General features: G+C 37.3%; 1 protein-coding gene across 1 annotated transcript in view; it reads right to left on the reverse strand.

Annotated features, from left to right (window-relative positions):
• LOC124159503 (calcineurin-binding protein cabin-1-like) overlaps positions 1–22,918 on the reverse strand; it is an 84,401-nt gene that overhangs the window by 33,059 nt on the left and 28,424 nt on the right. Inside the window, exons 15-24 of the mRNA XM_046535353.1 lie at positions 19,228–19,372; positions 17,677–17,811; positions 15,800–15,965; positions 9,697–9,886; positions 3,947–4,092; positions 3,741–3,854; positions 3,395–3,559; positions 2,320–2,418; positions 1,734–1,859; positions 232–321 (exon numbers count right to left, since the gene is read on the reverse strand). Of these exons, the coding sequence (XP_046391309.1) occupies positions 232–321; positions 1,734–1,859; positions 2,320–2,418; positions 3,395–3,559; positions 3,741–3,854; positions 3,947–4,092; positions 9,697–9,886; positions 15,800–15,965; positions 17,677–17,811; positions 19,228–19,372 (1,376 nt within the window). The remainder of the gene's footprint in view (positions 1–231; positions 322–1,733; positions 1,860–2,319; positions 2,419–3,394; positions 3,560–3,740; positions 3,855–3,946; positions 4,093–9,696; positions 9,887–15,799; positions 15,966–17,676; positions 17,812–19,227; positions 19,373–22,918) is intronic.

Genomic DNA, 22,918 nt, shown 5'->3' on the forward strand with positions numbered 1-22,918 from the left:
TTACAAAGTTTAACTCAGTAATCAATTTCAACCCTAACCACATAACAGTTGATTAAAGGTGAATACAATGGCACAAGACAAATTCTTGTGTGCCTGAGACTCACAATGGCAGTAATTTACACAATTTAACAAATTTGAGTAGTGTTGAATTTGCAATATCTAATGAAATTGTGACATCTTAATCATTACAAGCCTATGGAAAACTTATTTCCAAAAGACAGTGATACACACCTCAAGAGATTCCATGGAGTAATCTGGAGGATTATTGTAGCTTATTTTTCGAGGGTAGTTAGCATTACAAAGATAGAGAAATTCAGCCGCCTGAAAAAACATAAAAGAGAGTATGATACGTAATTAGCTAAGCATCAGCTGATCTACAATGAAATAACTCAAGTGAACTCACCATGGCATTACAAAATTTCTTTCCAAGTGAAAGATGAAAATGGAATCTGCACCAAATATGAGATAATGCAGACAATGAGCTCAAAAATGAGAGAGGAGAGCTAACAATTAGAACGGCCTCATTCTCTCACACCCAAAACTACAAAGATCTTGTTCAACAATTAATTTTTACTACCCATTAGGATAGGCTTGATAAAATAAAGAAGCCCATATTTTAAAAGTTTTCCCCCTTCATTGCCCACTCCTGGAGCCATCCACATCAAATACTCAACACCCTGAACTCTTTTGCAGATAAGCTGATGACTTCACAAACTCACGCACAGTAAATCACTACTTTCTAGCAACTCCAGCATGCTTATCAGCCTCGAGTTCATTATGGCTTACAGTTTTTCTAGTGATTACTTTCTTCATTGAAAGGTTTTCCCAGAACAACTACATGAACTGGAATTTAAATGATGTAAAAGACTTTCAAATTCACCATCACAATCGAGTTTTAAAAAATTGGCGAATGAGCCCAAAGAGGTGGACAAAGAGATGACACACGCTGTTGCCAAGGTTTAATAAGATCCAGGCAATGATGAGTCAAGAATGAACCACAAAAGTAATACGAAGAAAACAGATCAACCCCTGTTAAACTAAAGGAAATAGTTTTTCTGCGTGAAAAAATCAAAGGATGCACCAAAAGTTCTGAATCCAGAACCGGAAAAGGTTGTAAATTAAACACACAACTGTTGTATGCTGAGGAGACATTGACAGTTTTGTGAGAAGATAAAGAAATCTTTGCATTAGCAAACAATGGACACAAAACCCAAGCAAGAAAATAAAGCTGGAATCTTATGCTAGTCAGCAAGGATATATTGTGGTCCAGCAAACACTATCAGGATCTAGATAGTAGAATTTAGTAAGTAACCATTGGGACAAAAGAAAAAAAATTGTAGTCTTATTGGGTCTTCCACATGGATAGGCTTATTGCTGCCAATTGTTTATAATCTGAATGGAAGATGGAAATAGAGGTATTACAATGGAGCCTATATCAACAGCAATAAAAAAGTGGTAGCAAAGATAGAATTTGAGAAGGCTTCCATAATATTAGGGATTTAGATTTCTGGGATAATTAGACTAATATATAATAACAATTATTTCAATTTTTACTTTGCTTCAGGTGCATAGCAAGAATTCAATGCATTGGGCTAATTTTCACAGGGCACCGCTAGAGCCCAAACTGATTTTTCATGCAGGACACTCACACAATTTTCCAGGTGACAAACATTCCCAGAATAATGCAGGTATTCTAGGTTAGCAGATAAACGATGAAAATTAGTGAACTATACCTTGCAATAGTGCTCCAGGTAGACGGAAGGGCTTTCACTTCTCTTTTCAGCTATCTTCCCAAGCATATAGTGATGAAGCCACCTTTCATCCTGCAAGCCATGCTCAACACCATAACGATACCATATCTGTGGAAATGAAAATACGACACATCATAACACTCCCAACAAATATAAATTAGCAAATCCTAACATGGAACACCAAAATTTTTTACACTGATTGATGAAACATTTGAACTAAAGACAACATGGGATAAAACCAAATGTACTCAACAACTTGAACACATGAAAAATATTATCCTGAAGTACCTACTTCAACAGTTGCTAATCAAGGCCACTCCTTAAATGTTAAATCTTTCCATTCACATACATGAAATGATTTTAAAATATGTATTATTTGGTATGACTCCCATAATAAAAACATATGTGAACTATTTTCAAGTGTGTGTGCCAGTAGACTTAAATAATGAATGAATGAGAATTCACAGATTTAATCAGTTGAAATCACAACTCAAGTACAAATACATATATAATGATTTGTGGATAATGACAAGCAACAGAATTAATAATTTTTTTCAAGTCTTATTACCTGATTAGCAGTAGTAAAACACTTGAAAGCCTGGTCTAGCATTTCTTCCTTCTCTTTTTCCAAGAATTCAAACATCTCCAGGCTAAGACTGTGGGTTTCCTAATAACACATTTGGAATAGGATAGATAACAACTGGGTTTCAATCAAATAGGCATGAAACAGATCCATATATACCATAAAAAAGCCAGAGATACAAAATGATTTAATATTGTTAAAATTATTTAATTAATAAATACAGGCATGCTTAACTTTTAAATGCTATGAATCAACAAGAATTAGTAAAGTGATATAGAATGTACAGGAATTGATAAAGTGGTATTTGTTTTATTTATTGGAAAGTAGTCTTTGCACAAACTTCTTTAAACTTAACTGTAGAAAAAAACTTTGAGGCATATGAATTCCAAATTAAAATTTTTATTGCAAAAGATTGCATACTCATTCAGCAATAACAGTTAGAAAGCTATATTTGAGATCTTGCACTGAAATGAGTGGTAGCCATCTTTTCATTAAATTACATAATTAAACCTTACCAGCACTCTATACGTATTAGTTACTGGTTGCTCTGTTTAGATTCACTAAGCGTATAATTTATGGTATTTAGTGCCTTGAGCAGAAAACATTAAGATTTGTAATTGCGTTAAACTACAATGAGAAAGGCCCTCAAAAGCCTAACATAGCAAACTGAGACGAGTAAGAAGGTCTAGAACTAGAACAGACCCCTTAGTAACATAGTGCAAAGTACATTTAAAGTGTTTCATAATCTTTACCTTTGTTATTTTCATTGTCATACTATCAATAAGGAGTATAAATATAGCCCATGAAAACACGGATAGTGAAGTCAAAGCATATTTCTAATCCATCAACATTGAACCCAAAAAATTATAACTAAAATGGCTGATATTATTTACAGTATGGTAACAGAATTTCCCAACCATAACCCTTGCAAATACTCCATTTAGGTAACTCCTCCTCCCTACTCCACAAGACACAGACTACATTAAAAACTGGCACAGAACTAAAGAGCTCAGCCCAACAACCAAATCAACAAAATTATAAAAAAGATATCCATGTGTACCTGTTTCAGCAATCTCGAACAAAATGAGTGTATCATGTACACAAAAGACCCATACTCAATCCAAACAAGAGAATGAGTGTAATCTAACTCAACAGCTCGGCGGTAACATCTGTGGGCCGCAGCTGCATTTCGTAAAAATTCACTTTCACTCTTCAAGACTTCACACTGTAAGAAGTTTAGGAGAATTAGTCATTAAAAATTACAATGAAGGAATAGAATTGGACTCTTACAAAGAATATTAACACTAAGACACAATGATGCCACCCAGAAATAGAATTAAAAGGTAAAATGTAAAATTCAGGAGAGCAAATGTATAAAATCAAAGAGCAAATGTGTCTGAACTCACAGAATTCAACTTGGTTTCCAATTGACTTCCTTTTGCTAGAGCCATTCCTGCCCATGAGTCTACATGCAGGGGATTGATGCAGACATCCAGTAAATAGTTCTTTATTGCCTTTTCCTGAAAAAGTTCCACATGACAAATAAGCTATAAGCTCTTCTTTCAAACTCATCCACCATCTCACATCTGAAATATGAGCATTTTTTTCTCACCCATTCATTATTTTTAAAATAATAGTCACCAAGAAGATAATAGATGCTTGAAACTTCCTTTGGAAATGTCACAGATTCACCTTCTCGAGTGGGGAGTATTTTTCTTTCGCCGTTGATATAGTCCTCCATTTTCTCCATCAGTGGTGCTAAGGTAGCACAATTAAGAGGCAGAAAAAAAATCAGATTATTTTCAGGCACATTAAATTAACCCTTTTACTGCCAGCCCATTTCAGGTGGGATGTACGAAGACTGCCAAGGGTATTTTCCGGCAATATTTCTTTTATTATTTTTTTTAGCAATATTTCAGATTTAAAAAATTTTCAGCTACTTAATTTTATTTAATACATCTAGATTTTTTCCCAATTCTTAAGACATATTTACATCTTATAACCATAGATAGATTATGGGGGTTTACATAAATTACAGCTGTTGAAAAGGCCACAATCACGAAAAAAAATGAAATAATTCAGGCCGATAAATCGGCCCCTGGCAGTTTTCACTCAACCAGCGAGGGCCGATATATCGGCCTGGTGGCAGGGTTAAGCCTTTGATGGATTTTCCTTAGAACTTAAAAATGAAAACTCTGATTATGATGAATTCTGGGGCCAATTGCATGCCAAAAAAGTTTTACATGCTATCGATTACCAACTCCAGAGTGTACAGAAAAAAACAGACAATGTAAAGTAGAATAATACAAAATTTCAACTCAACTTAACAAAAGCACTTTGTTTACAGGTGTAAATCACTCGAAATTTTTAAAAGCTACAAACTATAGATAGGGTTCCCAAGAGATAAATTAAATCACTTTTACCAGTGATGCTGAAAAACAGTGTCAGAAAAACTTTGAAGGTAATACTCAAAAAATTAGAAGGTACCACTATTATTGGCACATCAAAGTTCTGCCACAACACCAGGGGTTTGCTTATTTTTCAGTATTTTTTCTTGCATGTTTGGTTTCAACTAGAGATGTGCGAATAGTATCCGCGAATACTCGAATACCTCGAATACTAGAAAGTATTCGATATTCGAGGTTTCGAATAGTTATGCGAAAAGTACCGCCTCGAATACCTCGAATACTTTGAATTTCGCGTCATACACTGTCGCACACACGTCGTTGGTAGTTGACTCGGAAAAATGTAGAGAACTGTAGTCATTTAGTGCTCGCAGCGCCGTGATACTCACGTTGTCGAATTACATCAAATTGGTGGATTTTAGCGGTGAAAAGAGTTCGTCGAGGGGAACCGAAAATGGTCGGGTGAAAAAATCCGAAAATCCCCGATTCCCCCCACCAGGAGAACCTCCGTGCCGTGGGATAGCAACCTTAGGGCATTTCCCACGATCCGCTATCCCCCTCCATTCAGCACTCGCCTCACCCACTCTGACGCTTTCCTCTTCTCCGAAATCAAACAAAAGGTCCCAGCTCGCGCAGGGATCGCATTACGAAGACCCTCGCTTCGAAACAAATATCGAGTTACGAGAACAATAAAAACGTGTTTCACGCCCTCCCCCCTTTTCTCACCCACTGACCTTTTTCTGGCTACCTGCTTCGAAGTTCCCCATTTCTGGAGGTCAACTGCTGCGTGAGTACCGTGGGATACTTACATTAGCGCATTTCCCAAGATCCGGTATCCCCCTCCATTCAGCATTAGCCCCCCCTCTGAGGCTTTCCTCTTCTTCGAAATAAAAAAAAGGTAACAGCTCGCGCAGGGATCATATTACGAAGACCTTAGCTTCGAAAAAATACCAAGTTACACGAGAACAATAGAAACGTGTTTCGGGCCCTCCCTTTTCTCCCCCACTGACCTTTTTTTTCCTACCAGCTTCGAAGTTCCCCATTTCTGTGGAGGTCAACCGCTGCATGAGTCATCTATTAGCACAAAAGGTGTCTAAGAATGACTTTCGTCAATTGATGTCACACCTTTATTGAATTGAAATATTAATAACGTGTGCGTAATTTCAAAAAGAATAAGACCAAACACGACATATTTCTGAGTTTATTTAAGCATTTTACGCAAAGAAATAAATGTCAAAATACAACGGAGACTTAGCATTCTGGCGAAACTCGATATGAGCAGCAGAGCTTCTCGGAAGTTGATGCGGTATTTTTTTCCGAAAACGTATATCAAGTTTCAATTTATGAATGGTGCTATAAATCTTTATTGATACAGTCCCAGACAAAGGGATATTTTCTCAGAATATTTGGTTTCTCCCTGATAGCAATTCCAATTCATCTTCTTATCTCGTGAGAATTCCCAAAGATGGACTGAAAATAATTGAAGAAAATCCGGTGGAAAAGAGCTTGTATATTGCAAAATGCCTCAGATTGTCAGCTAGCACTTGGCAGCAGGAGTGGGGGTAAAGCGATGTTAGTTGAATTAATTATATGCCAAATTGTTTCCATAAAATTAAAATATTCATTAATCAGCTAAATTCCTGTTCGAATCATTTAAAGGAAATCAAAATTACTCCCCAAAATCTTGTGTTACCTGCTGCATAGGCAACCGAGTCAAACATTACAGCATTCATCATTTATTATTCGAGGTATTCGAGATTCGAGGTATTCGAATATTCGAGCAATGATTTAATATTCAAATTCGATATTCGAATTCGAGAAATCTGCTATTCGACCCATCTCTAGTTTCAACGTATTAAAATAAGGGTAAGGGTGATGAACATAATGTGAATGTTCTGAAAAATCAGCTACAGTAAACTCTCGCTTATACAAAGCAGAATATTACGAAGTTTTCGATAATACTTGGTGGTCCCCGCGAAAAGCCTATGGTAAATACATGGCACTATTTAATAATATGAAGTTTTGAAAATACAAAATTTTTTGAAATTACGAACATCTTTTTCATTCATCAACGATTTTTTTCCTATGTTTGTAGTCCCCAGGAGCAAATGGAATTCGTTTATACGAACTGGGGCGAAAAATTAGGCGTAAGTAGCTAAAATATCAGCGCTTTTGACTGTGGTCCATCAAAAGTGTGAAATCATAAATGACAGTGCAAATCTGAAGGGAAAGGATTCACCTAAAAACTTACGGAGGGAATCGAGGGGAAGTAGGAGTTCTTACGGAACGAGGGAATGGATTACATTACATACACGGGAAAAAATTACATTATCTGTATGAAACTTCATTTGGGACCAGGAACGGCAAACGACCAATGCGGGAATGATAGATTGGGATTCCACTGCATATGAACAATCATTTCCCATAAATGATTGTTCTACAGGGTAGTACAGTCCCAGGCCAGAGCAGTACTGATACAGATAGATACAGGCACTGTACAGAGCTCATTAAGGCCATGTGCTGTATGTAGTCTCAGGCAGCTAATATTTCCTGCACTTCTGTGCACCCTCTTTACACCCACATGCCTTTCCTAGCATCAGGGACACTTTCCCAGGCTAACATTAACAAACTGCTTGTTATTCACACAACCTTACACTCCAAAAGGACCAAATTTCAGCAATTTCAAAGCATATGCATGAGATACACAAACAATTAGCCTTTTCCCCAAAATATGCATGCAATTAAATCAAGTTTGTGTCTGAATATTATTTAAACAGACAAAAAATATTTTCCTGAATATTTATACAGTCGGATCCGGATTTAACGTCTTCGCATTTAACGTTTTTCTGCATTTAGCGTTTATTTTTTAGGGTCCCGATTCATTCCCTATTAGGGCAATGTAAAAATTATCCATATTTAGTGTTTCTGCATTTTGCGTTTTTCTGCATTTATGGTCGTAAAAATTTTTCCCGCACAAGATTTTTTTGCCCGATTAAACGTTTTTTCATGACGGCTCATGCAAATGATCATCCAAATCTTCGAATTTCTGCTCATCAACAAGAGGAGTCTCATGAAAGTTTACCAAGAGTCAATAGAATCTACCGGGGAACGCTTCTTCAACTGCTTTCTTCCGTGAATGCAGCGCTGGGACCTTCAACTCGCAAGCTGGGTGATTAGTCTTCTCGTAATGTTTCGCTCCCCTTCTAATCCAAACACCAGACACTTTTTGTATCAGATCCAATCTAATGGAGCAAATTCATCCCTTAATAACCTTCAACTACCTTATCCTTCACTTCGTGAACTTGGATGATACGTGACGACTGATGACACGAGTTATACTCCGAGGGCCGCTACAATGATGGTTTCCTTGTAATGTTTTCAATTGACGGCTTATGCCCCTTTCAACTCTACTCTCTATGGGTAGTCCATTGTTAGCCCAATATTTTTCCAGTCGGCTACTTTCTCTCTTCAAAAGAGGCCCAATATCATTTGCGCAGTTCACTAGAAGATTCTTTTTATAATCCATTCCAAGGTCAGTTTCCACGGAGGAACAGCGAAAGAACCGAGGAAGTGTTTCCCCTGTCATGATCGTGAGTGAAAGCATTCTTTCCTAACGGAATAACGTTATTTTACATCGTAATTTAGATATCCCGGAGCCCATGTACCGGCATACACGCGGCTGGTTGATATCGCTGCCGATTCAAAGATATTTTTCTGGTGCTATTTTATGTCAAAAGCGAATGAAAATCGGAGTTTTGACGAACTATCACGGTCCAGGACTCTAAATAAATCGCTCATGCTGGAAAAAAATCACCGCATAATCACGGTAAAATAGATGAGCGCGGAAAAATACGAAAATCCAGCAGGAATCCCTTGGTGGTTGACTGCGACATCATAACTCGGACGAAATTGCCAAACTCCGGAGGCACTGACAATTTTTCAGATGAAATCCAGTTCTATTGAAGATTAAAACTTTTCACTGATCAGAGTTTAGCTAATCGTTATTCAAGGTCCAACCAAATTTTATTAAAAGCTGCCGAGAAACGGTGAGTCGGAGTCAAGGTGATCAGCGTGCCGCATACCTAAGCAACTTCTCCCGGCTCCATTCGTCCTGTATGAGACCGCGGATATGACAACGAATCTGGTGTTATCATCGAGTTGAATCACCATCGACTTGCACGCATACTAGAAAAAAGATTCTCCATTTTTGGATGACCTCGAAATCCAAAATGTGCGCACAGGAGGCTCATAAATCGCTCGTTTCGCCGAGGCAACAGAAAACGTTAAATTGGCAAAATTCCAGTAAATCTCCCTTTTCCTAGATATTCCGTAGTTTAGAATTCGGGATTAGCGATCTTCTGCTGTCCCTTTATTTCACTCATCTTCATTGATGCAATGTCGATTTTTTCGAGTACCTACTTACACCTTTTTTATTGTATTAGAAATGCTATAGTCACCTACATGTCACTTTCACAGAAAAAATTTTAAATTTTCTTCGAGGCCACTGAAATATGCGTAAAATGGAATCACTAATTTCCATAATAATATTCCGTGTGGGAATGCTTTTAAGTTGATGAATATTATAATTTTCTTAAAATATTTCATTGAAACAATTGTCATCTTCCCATTACTTATTTTTACTACCCATTCTTTTAGCTGATTCCTGAAAAGTATTATCCAACCTTAATTCGGCATATAACATTTAATCAATGAATTTGTTGCTGCATGCAGCAACTTTTAGTTACTTAAAATAATATTTTTTATTCATAAAAAGCCATTCCAATCTTTACAGACCCTAAAAACTGAAAAAAATGGCAGGTCCTCATTTAGTGTTTTACATTGTGTCCCCGCCGGAAAACCTTAAATCAGGATTCTACTGTATTCTTCCATATTTCAATTTAAATATCAAAGCCAAACTTAAATAGATATAAGGAATGAGCTGCAACATTCAACTCACTTGAATCACACTCTGGTGGAACAAGAGCAGTAATCCTTCGAAACAATTGTTCCACCTCAACAGAAATTGAGCCCACTTGGTATGAATCAAACTCAGGCAAGGCATCCGGCTTGAGGCACTCGAACACCTGCTTTGCTCGCTCCCAAGTCAGGGGCAAAGGAGGTACCCCATGGTCACTCAAGTATCGTGCCTGTAAGGAAAGAAAAATTACACTATGTTTAATGAGAATAACAAAATCAGTTGTGGACAGCTTCTAAGTCAGCAGAGCATTTCAAAAAGAACATATGGACAGTATCAAAATCTTCTGAGGTAGGTGAGGTATATCTCTTTTGTTTATTTTCATTTTTCATTCATCATCATCATCAACGCTCACCAATCCTCTCTCAATGCAGCCCTCTAATGACACTCCCAAGGTGTACTCCTCTGCCTATTTTGGTCAAAATTAATAGGATGGCAGTGTGTGGAGAAAAAATGCAAATGTGAAATTTCCTATGCTACCTTGCCAATTGAGCGGAAGTATTAGCATACAAAGTTCTGCACTCCCTATCCATTTTCACTGAGGGGCCCATCGCCTTAGGGAGAGAAGAGGCTAGCCACTCCGTGCTGCCTACTCTGACATATGGGATTTGGGAGAAGAGAGGTAAGAACAAGAAACATTTGCTTGATTATTCCCATAATTTTCATTGATAGGGATAATATAAAAGGGACATTAATGATTAAACAACACCTCAACCAAATGCATAGTCTTTTCCAAAAGCGGAAGGGATTTGGAAATGGAGAATGAAAATAACATGAACTTCAGCAGGAAAGGCTAATGTAGGAAGATTCACAATTTATGGAATAATTTTTGAGTATGTATGGTTTCATTGATGTGTAAGCACTTGCCACTTGAGGGATCCTATCTCCGAGCATGGAATGCATGGTGGTCACCACATTATCCATTCACTTGCTAGATGAATGGCTTATTAGCAACCTTGCATTTAGGATTTCTTGAGACATTTGTACAGATTATAGCTAACTTTTTTGGGCGTCAAACCCAAAAGTCAATGCAAATAGGGCATTCTACACCGTACAAATGATACAAAAATGTAGCTCCTTGAAGTTCAAATACTCTAAAAAGCATACATTCATCAAAATTTTATTTGAAGGAAATGCATACTGATACAAATGTCAAATGGAAAATACTGAGCACAAGTTACATAAATATTCTTGGTCGGACAAAATATTTTAATCTGCATATTCCAGGGTCAGAATATAATCAGGGTTCCCACTCTACCTAAATAATGAAACTCACGGTTTTTTCCAGGTTTTCAAGGTTTTTTTTTCCAAGTTTTCACGGTTTTTCAGGTTTTCACGGTCTCAATGTCAAATTAATGGTCCGTTTATAAGTCAACAATAGGACAATCACCGGCCGTTTATTAACTAAAAATTAACGTACGCGACATACGCCGTGAATGTAAATGCAGCAATGAAAAGTGATACCTGTTATGACGTCAACGTTTGGAAAAATCAGGGCCAACTAAGGGCCCAACCCAACCGCGCTCTTGCCCGGACGCTGAATGCCATGCCTCCTTGAATATGCAAATGTCCTTAGGACCTTCTTCCATCTGACCACCGGAAGTCCTTTTTTAATTCCTCGCCCAGAGATTGTTTTTTTGCGCACGTTGTTATTACCGCACAGTAACCAAATTTCCCTTACCCAATCTTTCTGAGATCGCGGAAAATATATATTAAAATTGTTTATAGAAATTAATACACCCATGTCTCGTATAGCGCAATTTCGATTAGCGCAATTTCGATATAGCGCAAATTCGTTCCTCGGGGAAACATTGCAACGCAGTGTAGCCTAATCAAAAATCTTAAACGCTCTCGTGATAAAACGTGAACTTGCGCTAAGTACACACGAAATATCTATCAATTTACGCATATTAATATTATTTCTTGCCTCAAATCTTCTTTTTTGTTTATATATTAATCGAAATTCATTGCTGCGCAATTGCCAAAAGTATTACTCGTCATTGGGTCTAGATAGCCGGCCTACCGAAGATTTATCTCGTCTCCTTAACAGAATGATAATAAATAATTTAGATCGTTAAAGCGTGGGGCTAGTGGAAATGAGTTTTTTTTCAGCAATACGGTTTGAGACGTATTTCTGCCGTCGTAGGTTACCGGGCGATTGACTTCCAGGTAGAGAGTCTACGCTAAAGCCTTCAAGGTCATCGGTATTCACGGGGGAGAAATGGAGCGGTGACCGAGTTGCGCATGAATAGCATCAACACATAAAAGGGTCCGCTATAGAGTCTTAAACACAATGGCTTCGTTCCCTCCCCGCAGTCATAGCCCTTCTGCGTCTCAGGAATACAGTTCAGCAGAAGAAGGTGATTTAGATAGAGCCATACAGAGTAAAAACCAAGAGAATATGGCAAAAAATAGGAATGCGTGAAGAAAAATCAAGAATTTATCAAGAAAAACCATTAACCTAGAAGAGGACTTGAGAGAGGTCAATTGCTTTGAAAATGGAGAGCGTCAAAGCGATATTGCGCGTAAGTTTAAACTCACGATGCCTTATTCTGAATAAAGACGAAGCTAAAATATCAGTGACCTCAGCCGCACCAACTTCAACCAAGCGGTCTACACATACGGAAAGTTCATGGTCAATCAGTACAAAAAGACGAGAGTGGTAATCGCTCCGAGACATTTAGTGAAAGCGGTTGGTTCCAGAATTTAAACGGCAAGCAGGTATTTTCAGTGCGGCGATATCAGGTGAATCTGCAAGTGTTGATAGCGCAGCCACCACAACATTTTCTGATGAACTCCAAGCTGTTATTGAAAGTGGCTCCTTTCCCCCTCAACTAGATCTAGTGTTGACGAGACGATATTCTTTTGGAAAAGAATGCATTCTCGTTCATTCATTTTCAGGGAAGGAAAACCTGGGTCAGGTTTCAAGGCATTTAAAGACTGTTTCACGTAGCTGCCAATGACTCGGAGGACTTCAAATTAAAATGATTTATCATTCATAAACTCCGCTAGCTATGAAATGGCATTTAAAGTAGCATTTTCCTGTCATTTCGATGAGCGACAAAAGGGCCTGGGTGACACAATAGTTGTTTTTAGACTAGTTTGAAAAATCATCAACTGCCGGCAATGCATTACGATCCCCTGAGATAGCAGATGTTAGCCCACCCGCACGACAGGAGGGAATTTCAAAAGCACGTAAGAATTTTTTTTAACGTGAATAAAAGTCTTTGAATGCGTGAATACTATCTTTAAAGATGTTTTAAACTATAAATATTTATAGAAATAATGTTTTCTAAGGCTTTTTATGGGAATATAGATGTTTTAGAGGAAATTCAATACCCAAGACCTATGCTACCAGGAACGCATCCCTATCCTCCCTATGTTAAAACGCTCTCGTATAACGCAAATTCGTATAGCGCAAAGACCCCAAGGAACGCATCCCTTGCGCTATACGAGACATGGGTGTATATCAAAAAATCAATTTCATATCATTACAGTGGAACCTCGATCTATAGTTTTTCATGGGGGTGGGCGAAGAAAACGATGAATGAGGGAAAACAATCGAAGCGGGAATGTTTGGATAGGATGTCCCAGGAAACGCAGGATTTTGGCACGTAACTATGATATTTGTTAAAGGATTCAAAGAAGATTTTAGCCAATTACAGGAATACTAGTACTTTATCGAGACACTTAGGTCATATTGTTGATTCGAATACTATCTCTTTCAAATATCCTAAAGGAACACGCCACCTCACTAAAAATGTTTGCTCTCCGCTCGGCATTTACCCTGCTATTATGGATTTCTCTCTGATATAAAAATCCATGAAACGCCATTTCCAGTACACGTATTCACGAAAGCCATGTGCATGTTATGCCTAAAACTACCGCTTTTGCCGGCGCAGTGTTTGGTTGTGAGATGGATCACATAGGCCAAAAATAGTCAATTATTTGTCATGTTCCTGTCTAATAAATATATTTTTCATGTAATTTAGGTCATGTGTAAAGCGTGAACAATGCTGCGTTAATCGTCAGCGGCACGCCCGCCTGAGCCTCGGCTTCATCCCACTTCTTGTTTTCACTGGTAGCTCGCTCTACCCCCTACCGTCATGTGCTAGCGGACAGCCCGAGGCGTTCTCCAATATTCACCCGCTTCTATCCCAGATGCTTTTCTTCATATTCAATAATTTTCACTCCATCTTTTAAAGCACTAACTCTTTTTTCGGAAGGGCGATGGTCCGAAGTAGGATTAAAAAAAAAAAAGAAATCTTACTTTATTAAATCCTCATGAAAAACACTCGCCAGTTTGAAGTCAACCCACATTGGAAAGTATGGAGCCACTCGTGCCAGGTGAAATTCGGAACTGATGCTATTGCATACGTCTTACGCAGAACATACTGCAGAGGGTGAAGCATAAACATATGACTGCGCCATGAAATTTTTTGTTCTAAAGAGAAGGCAACTTACACATTCTTTTCTAATTATCGTAGCGCCAGATGAGTAGAAGAATTCAGATTGTTAGTAGGGAGAAACGAAATATCTTGAGAGGATATCCCTTCCTCAGTAACTCTTACAACTGAGACTTATAGTATAACTCGTAAATTGATAACTGATGATAACCTGATATCCTGTTTTCGGAAAAATGCCACATTAACTCCCGAGAAGCTCAGCTACGAGAATATCGAGTTTTGCCAGAAATCATCATTGTATTTTTCCCACTATTTTCTTGTTTTAAATGCTTAAATAACATTAGAAATACGTCGTGTTTGGTGTCATCCATTCTTGAATTACGTGCACTTTACAAATATTTCAACCTAATTAAAGTATAATGCCAATTGCCAAAATTCATTGTTAGACACCTTTTGGGCTAATAGCTGATTCATGCAGCAGTTGATCTCCAGAAACTGGGAACTTTGAAGCAGGTAGGCTGAAAAAGGTCAGTGGGTGAGAAAAGGAGGGGGGCGCGAAACACGTTTCTATTGTTCTCGTGTAACTTGATATTTTTTTCGAAGCTAAGGTCTTCGTAATACGATCCCTGTGCGAGCTGAGACCTTTTTTTTATTTCGGAGAAGAGGAAAGCTTCAGAAGGGGGGGAGGCGAGTTCTGAGTGGAGGGGGATAGCGGATCTTGGGAAATGCACTTAAGTAACTATCCCACGGCACTCACCTTCTCCCTATTGTAATTCAATCTCCTGGGGGTGTCTGTCGTTATAACCCACAAACAACACGTTGTAAACACTTCGTCTCATTTTCGTCAAACGATGGATGTGGGAAAATCATTCGACGGGACCGCGATCTTCAAACGATCAATGCGGGAAAACGATACTTTGGAGAACGATGGATTCGGGAAAAATTACATTGCCTTTATGGAACTTTATGTAGGACGAACAGCTAACAATGAATGCGGGAATGATAGATCGGGGTTCCACTGTATAATGCACTTGGTTTTAAATACATAAAGACAAAATAAATACCTGCTGAAACACGTTATTTTCACTTTTACTTTATTATTCACAAAGATTCAAACGAGGTGAGCGTAGACTATTGAGAGCTATTGCCATAAATTGAAAGCCTATTTGCCGTAGAAATGTTTCCTTAAGTAAAATTCCAATGGCGAACTCATATTTCGAAGCATATGGCATGTGCCCTAATTTTGAGTGGGAACAGAGATCCTCGAGTCACAAATCAGATAATTTTCGTAAATGGTTCATTCTGGGTCCATTAGAAATGCAAGATATTTCATTCGTCCTTTTTCGAATACACTGTCCCAAGCTATCACTGAAATTGAAACGATTAGACAAAATACAGTGGAACCTCATTAAAGCGAGTACGGGATATAGCGAGACTCCTATAATGGAGGACCTATAATGAAAGACAAACTCACCAAAAAGATAATACTCACCCACACTATATCAGTGAAGGGGACATATCTTACATTTTATTATTTTATTTATTATCCATTATGTTTATCATCTTTTGATGAAAAGATGAAATATTTTTATACTACTGTACAGAAAAGACACTTTTTAGTCCTAAGTTGGAAAAAAATTAAAGGATGTTATGATATGACTTTTCACTATGAACATTACCTTTGTCTTTTTGCTTGGATGAGAGTAGAGGCAAAATAAAACCTGCTCCACATTCTGATTTAGATAATCTCGAAATGGGGCTAAGGTTGGAATTCTGAGTTTTGGCGTAACAGTATCCAATATGTGAAACAGCAACGCACCTTCATTTAAACAGCACCAGGAACGTCTAGTAAAAAAAATGAGAGCGCAATATGTATAATAAAGTACAACAATAAGAATCAAGAAAAGAGTGAAATAGCAATTATAAGTGACTCATCATTAGGGACCCTAAAATTTCGTGAATGGATTTTTAGACAAATTTTTTTCAAAGAGCATTTAAGTGGTTAATTTGATATTGAAAGCTGTAATGAGTTTAAATTTTCCATTTAAATGCACATAAAATTCAACCATGTTTCATGAGTAACTTGCAAATCGCAAAATTAAATGATTTTGGACTGTTATAGCAATATTTGATATGAAAAATTTCACATTTTAGGAATTCTATTCAAAGAGCTCTCCACCTAAACTTTGACTGACAGGTCAAAATTAATCCTTGGGAAAGCAAAAAGAGTTATTTAAAGATAAAACTTTTGAAATCACTGACTGATTTTTCCATTAAATGAAATGCGCAATTTGTTTTCAACGAAACATTGGAAAATATATCTCAGGTAAGCATTATCGTTTTGAATTATGTGTGGCGAAGGACTGACGGGAGGTGCCTATAAAAGAGAAGTAATAGTAGACAGGTATTTCCTAATATCTCAGAATAACAAAGAATTATCTTAATATAACATTCATCTATATTTAAACCAGTGATGCTGTTGATCAGAAAAAGAATCCCAGTAGACCATAGATCAGTATAACTGATCACTAGAAAGTTGTTACAATTGTTAAATTAATATATTTTTCTTTAACTCCTGTTCATGAAATTTGAGCTCTTAGAAAATTTACCCGCTGTTACTATTATGTTTTATAGCTTTTATTTGCCACTTGCCGAGGGTATACATTATCTATTTGAACATCGTAAATGCTATTAGTTCTTCCAGATAAGGCACCCGGTTTTTCTGGAAGAATCCATTATGGATATATCCATCCATCCATCCATAATGGATAGCCGAGAGGTTTATTTTAGCACTAGGACAATCACCAAACTTATACCCGTGCTTCATAACATCGCTCCATTATTAGACCAGCAAACCAATGAGACCACATAACTAAGGTGTTCATCAAGACCAATAAAAACAACTTCATTTTCTCTGAGAAGAATCCCCCCTGCCCAACATTAGCCCCTCAACATGAATTTCAATCTGCCTCAACATGTTTAAGCTACATCAAATCGATCAACGTTGATCAGCATAATAATTACATAATATCTACATTCACGGTATTCTGACAGGTCCATGTCGACTGATTACGAGGAATCCACGTCACCGTAACATGGATGCTTTGACGTTGAAATGAAACATAGTATTTCCATAGAATCAACATTGATCGATCATTGTGATTCTACTCGCCTGCGAGGCAACTTCCATTTTATTTCCTGAAGGCTCAAACACCATAAATTGACTGTTATGCAAAGCTAGCTATTTGTCATACGACACCGTAGCAACTGAATAAGGAAAGGAAGACAATAAGGCTTATCATTTTGCCCCCACTCGTGGAGCAAGTCCATACTCACTGTCCTAAGACAGGTTTTGGTTCATTGCACAAATGGAATGGACGACAAGAGGAGTGGGCACAGGCGTCACTTCAACTGACGTACGCTTATCAGGATAAGGTCCTCCTGCCTTTCTCCACACAAAAGTGGTTCGTTTCTTTTGCTTGGGGACAATACTTTTGCCTCCTTCCAAATAATAGACATTGTTAAAAAGTCTTCACAAGCAGTAAATAAGACATACCTCCCTAAATAAGCATGAGCTGTAAACAAAATCAATATGGATGCTGGTATTTCATCAAGCGGAGGAGTGGGTTTCTTTTCTTCTCCCTCGCCATCAACTTCCTTCTCAACACCACCTTTTCCTTTCAACTCATCGCTGAAAATAAATTCAAAATAAACATCAAATCAAAAATATCAATTACTACAAAGCACATACTCGAGGGAGAATGAGATCTCCCTTTGAGAATCTTAAAAACCCAATTTTTAATATCCCAAAATATATTTTATAGAGTTTCAGTTTATTTCAATTACATATTACAATGCAGGAAAAAAATTTAATATTTGCTCAAAACCTTAATTAATCACAAATTAAAATAATTAGATCAATGCCACTAAATCAAAGCAAATAAATAAACAAAGCCCATTAGAAAGTAAATGAAGAAAATAAGGTCCTGCTACGCCCAAGCGGCTTGTCAGCAGGTGCCCTCTTTAAATATTATTTTGCGAGCAATTTTTGAATGAAATTTTATCGCTACTATTAACAGACTTCAAGCATTTAAGTCTTAGCATATGGTGTTTACTAATTTCATTATTACCAATGCTAGGAATTCATTTAATATTCTACAATGGTTAAAAAATGTTAGTCATTCTTTTTAAATTATTGAAAATCAAAAGCAATATTTCTTCAAAAGAAAACACAGCTAATGCTATAAGTTGACCACAGACTTGTGCTAAAAAATAGTTTGAGGGTCGAGTCAAGTGGTTGGGTAATTAGCCGGGCGGTTGAGTCCAAATCAGAGGATCAAGTTTACCAGGGTGACTCCACTGCAAAAAAGAGCTCTGTGGTGAGCAGTTTTAAATATTCTCATGCTACTCATAGCACGAAAAACATTTTCCTCTCATAGGCGCACACAGGAAAGGGTTATTAGCCATTCTTATACTGGTTTGCTAAGATCGGATATACACTTTATATCTTAGTTTGATAAAGGAAATTAATTTCTATTACTAAGGACAACATAAGCCAATGACCTCTAGCCATGAAAGTTATAATAATTGGGCACCACCAATCTCTGGATTCATGCACTATTAAAATCATTAAATAATAATAACAATTATGAAATGCCTTTATCAGAGCAAGATTTAGACAACGAAGCCTCTCTTTCCCCATGAAACCCTACACCAATCAACAAATAATTAATATTTACAGAGATATTTACTGTCAATTAAAATTATGCATGAAAATTATTACATACAGTGAACTCTCATTTAGTCATGCATGGATTGTCCGTATTGCGGATTATCCATGCAAACATTAAGGAGTGTTTCACCCTCTGCGATCTTGGTAAAAATAAAACCGGCCAAAAAAAACAACATTATCAAATGTTAATGTAATCTTAATAATTAATAAAATTGTAAATATACTCCATTGACATGACCAAAGGATGTGCAACGACATGCCGTTCATGAGTAATAACTTGAATGATGTATTATAATTAGAATTCAAATCCTTAAATCTAAACATAAGTAAACATAGGAAGAAAAGATAAAAATTGATAAGTACTTCATTACTTACTAAGCAACAACATGGTGGAGTAAAATCCAAGGAGAGATGGTTTCAATAGGAAGCTCATACACATTATCAGATGTGAGCTGTATACAAACAACTTGAATGAGATTTTGCACCAATCGAGCCAATTTATTGCTGCTTAATCCAGTCACTGTAGAATAAAATTCCAATTTAAATGAGTCAATAGCTATGTAAACATCAAACTAAATAATCCAACAGCACACTCCAGATTATCCGAATGGCTAATGATGGGGAGAGGCGGCACGAGTAATCGGAAAGCATGAATAATCCAAATTTTACTTTTATTCCTTATAATTTTCATAAATTACTACAGTAAAACCCCTCTTTTACACTTTTGAGGGGGACAAGGAAAAAAAGTGTAAATCGCGGGAAAGTGTAAAATCGGGGTTAGGCACAATTTAATTTTTTAAAACCTCTTTAAATATAGTTAAATGTTCTATTTTTCATATGGATCATGTTCTAAATGAATAGTAAGTATAAAACCTTTAATTATGATAACAAAAAATTCTTTACTTGTACTGAACTCTCAGTGAGGTAGATCATACAAAACATCAGTCTTCTGAAAGAGATCCTTTAACACAGATAATTGCTGATAAATAAGTAAAACGGATAAACATATTCCATTAACTCCATAAAATTAAAAAATCTTTTAAAGTAAAAATATTTTAATCTTTGAACAAACTTAAAAAAATATTCGACTTAAAATCCATTTAACATTTAATTAAAAACAATATGTATCAACCGTAACTCTCAAAAAGTCTTCTTAAAATTGAAAGCAAATAATTTTATATCACAGAGTTTAAATTCAATATTCTGGGATGAATTCAGTGATGAAAAAAGAAGCACCATTACAATTTGTTCTTTTAATTAGCTTTCTTCTGGAAATATTCCATTATCTTTGTTTGATTGGTCATTTTATTTGTGCAAATTATTTCTACACTTTTTTCTATGATGTCCAACAGCTCTAATTCTCTCTCATTTCCTGCAACAGTTGGTAAATGTAGCCTTAGTGCACTTACAGCAGATATAGAATTGATTGTGCTTTCTTTTGGCATTTCTGTATCATCATCATCCTCCTCACTTGTCTTGATATTTTTAAAACATCTGGGATTTTTGGATTTTCCAATGACAAATGGCCTTAACTTTTCACTACCATTAGCATTAGCACCTTACAATATGTACTGTTAAACGCACTTTGCTATGCTTCCCGCCATGGCAAGATTCACCTCTAAACTCTTAAAGTCTTATGGGGAAGTGTATTGAAAAAAAGGCCCGTCTCATCAAATTTGAAAATGTCTTTTGGAGCATACCCTTCTATATGCTCACTTAAACAATATTCCTTCCACTGTGCTACTGTTTGGGGAACAACACTATTGGACTCACCACAAATTGTTTTGTATACAACATTATGCCTAGTCTTAAACCTGCTTAACCATCCGTTTGAAGCCTTGAAGTCTTCAATTGCCACATGTTGCGCTTTTTCCTTCAAAATAACTCCGCTGATGGGTATGTTCGAGGACCTGGTGCACTGAAACCATTCTTTTAAAATTTCTTCCAGTCTATCATATTTCGAGTACTTAACATATTTTCTAGAGATGGGTCGAATAGCAGATTTCTCAAACTCGAATATCGAATTCGAATATTAAATCATTCCTCGAATATTCGAATACCTCAAATACTAGCATTGCACAAAGCATATTATTTCTTTAAGCTTCTTATTTCTTACTAAGTTTCTATTTCCCTTGATGAATGTATAAATAAAAAGGTATACAGTGGAACCTCGATCTATCGTTTTTCAGGGGGGACGAAAAAAACGATAAATGCGGGAATGTTTGACTAGGTTGCCTATGCAGCAGGAAACCCAGGATTTTGGCGAGTAATTAAGATTTCCTTTAAAGGATTCAAACCAGAATTTAGCTGATTAATGGAATATTTTAATTTTATGGAAACAATTTGGGCTTATAGTTGATTCAAATAACATCTCTTTCAAATATCCTAAGGGGACACACCACCTCGCGAAAAAATGATTGCATGCCATCTCGGCTTTTACACTGCTACGATGGATTTCTGTCTGATGTATAGTATATTCTTATCTACCAAACTCCATTTCTGCGGCACGCAGATCTGATACTCGGCTTCATCCAACTTCTTATTTTCAACAGGTAGCTCGCTTTACCCTCACTCCTGTCAAGTGCTAGCGGACAATCCAAGGCGTTTTGCAAAATGCAGGCGCTTTTCCACCGGATTTTCTTCAATTATTTTCAGTCCATCTTTGGAAGTTCTCACGAGATAAGCAGATGAATTCGAATTGCTAGCGGGGAGAAACCAAATATCCTGAGAAAATATCCCTTCGACTGTGACAATAGAGATTTATAGCATAACTCATAAATTGTAACTTGATATATGCTTTCGAAAAAAATACCGCATCAACTTCCGAGAAGCTCAGTTGCGAGGATATTGAGTTTCGCCAGAATGCTAAGTCTCCGTCGTATTTTGACATTTATTTCTTTGCGTAAAATGCTTAAATAAACTCAGAAATACATCGTGTTTGGTCTTATTCTTTTTGAAATTACGCGAACATAACTAATATTTCAATCCAATAAAGGTGACTAACAGACGAAAGTCATTGTTAGACACCTTTTGTGCTAATAGATGACTCATGCAGCGGTTGACCTCCACAGAAATTGGGAACTTCGAAGCTGGTAGGAAAAAAAAGGTCAGAGGGGGAGAAAAGGGAGGGCCCGAAACACGTTTCTATTGTTCTCGTGTAACTTGGTATTTTCTTAAGGTCTTCGTAATATGATCCCTGCGCGAGCTGTGACCTTTTTTTTATTTCGAAGAAGAGGAAAGCCTCCGAGGGGGGGCTAGTGCTGAATGGAGGGGGATACCGGATCTTGGGAAATGCACTAATGTAAGTATCCCTACTCATGCAGCAGTTGACCTCCAGAATTGGGAACTTTGAAGCAGGTTGCCAGAAAAAGGTCAGTGGGTGAGAAAAGGGGGGAGGGTGTGAAACACGTTTTTATTGTTCTCGTAACTCGATATTTTTTTCGAAGCTAAGGTCTTCGTAATACGATCCCTGCGCGAGCTGGGACCTTTTGTTTGATTTCGGAGAAGAGGAAAGCGTCAGAGTGGGTGAGGCGAGTGCTGAATGGAGGGGGATAGCGGATCGTGGGAGATGCCCTAAGGTTGCTATCCCACGGAACTGAGGTTCTCCTGGTGGGGGGAATCGGGGATTTTCGGATTTTTTCACCCGACCATTTTCGGTTCCCCTCGTCGAACTCTTTTCACCGCTCAAATCCACGAATTTGATGTAATTCGTCAACTTGCGTAAAACGGCGCTAAACGACTACAGTTCTCTACATTTTTCCGAGTCAACTACCAACGACGTGCGTGCGACAGTGTATGACGCGAAATTCAAAGTATTCGAAGTATTCGAGACAGTATCTTTAGCATAACTATTCGAGACCTCGAATATCGAATACTTCCTAGTATTCGAGGTATTCGAGTATTCGCAGATACTATTCGCACATCTCTAATATTTTCGCCTCTTTGCAATGGGTCCGCAATCCACTGCACTGGTTTCTATGTTTTTGCGAGTTTTAATAACAGTGTTTAATGTGGACATTGGAATCCAAAGTTCTTTGTCAAGGGAAACGCGTGAACCTATGCATGC

The sequence above is a fragment of the Ischnura elegans genome, chromosome 5, assembly GCF_921293095.1.
Source record: "Ischnura elegans chromosome 5, ioIscEleg1.1, whole genome shotgun sequence".
Classification (NCBI taxonomy): domain Eukaryota; kingdom Metazoa; phylum Arthropoda; class Insecta; order Odonata; family Coenagrionidae; genus Ischnura; species Ischnura elegans.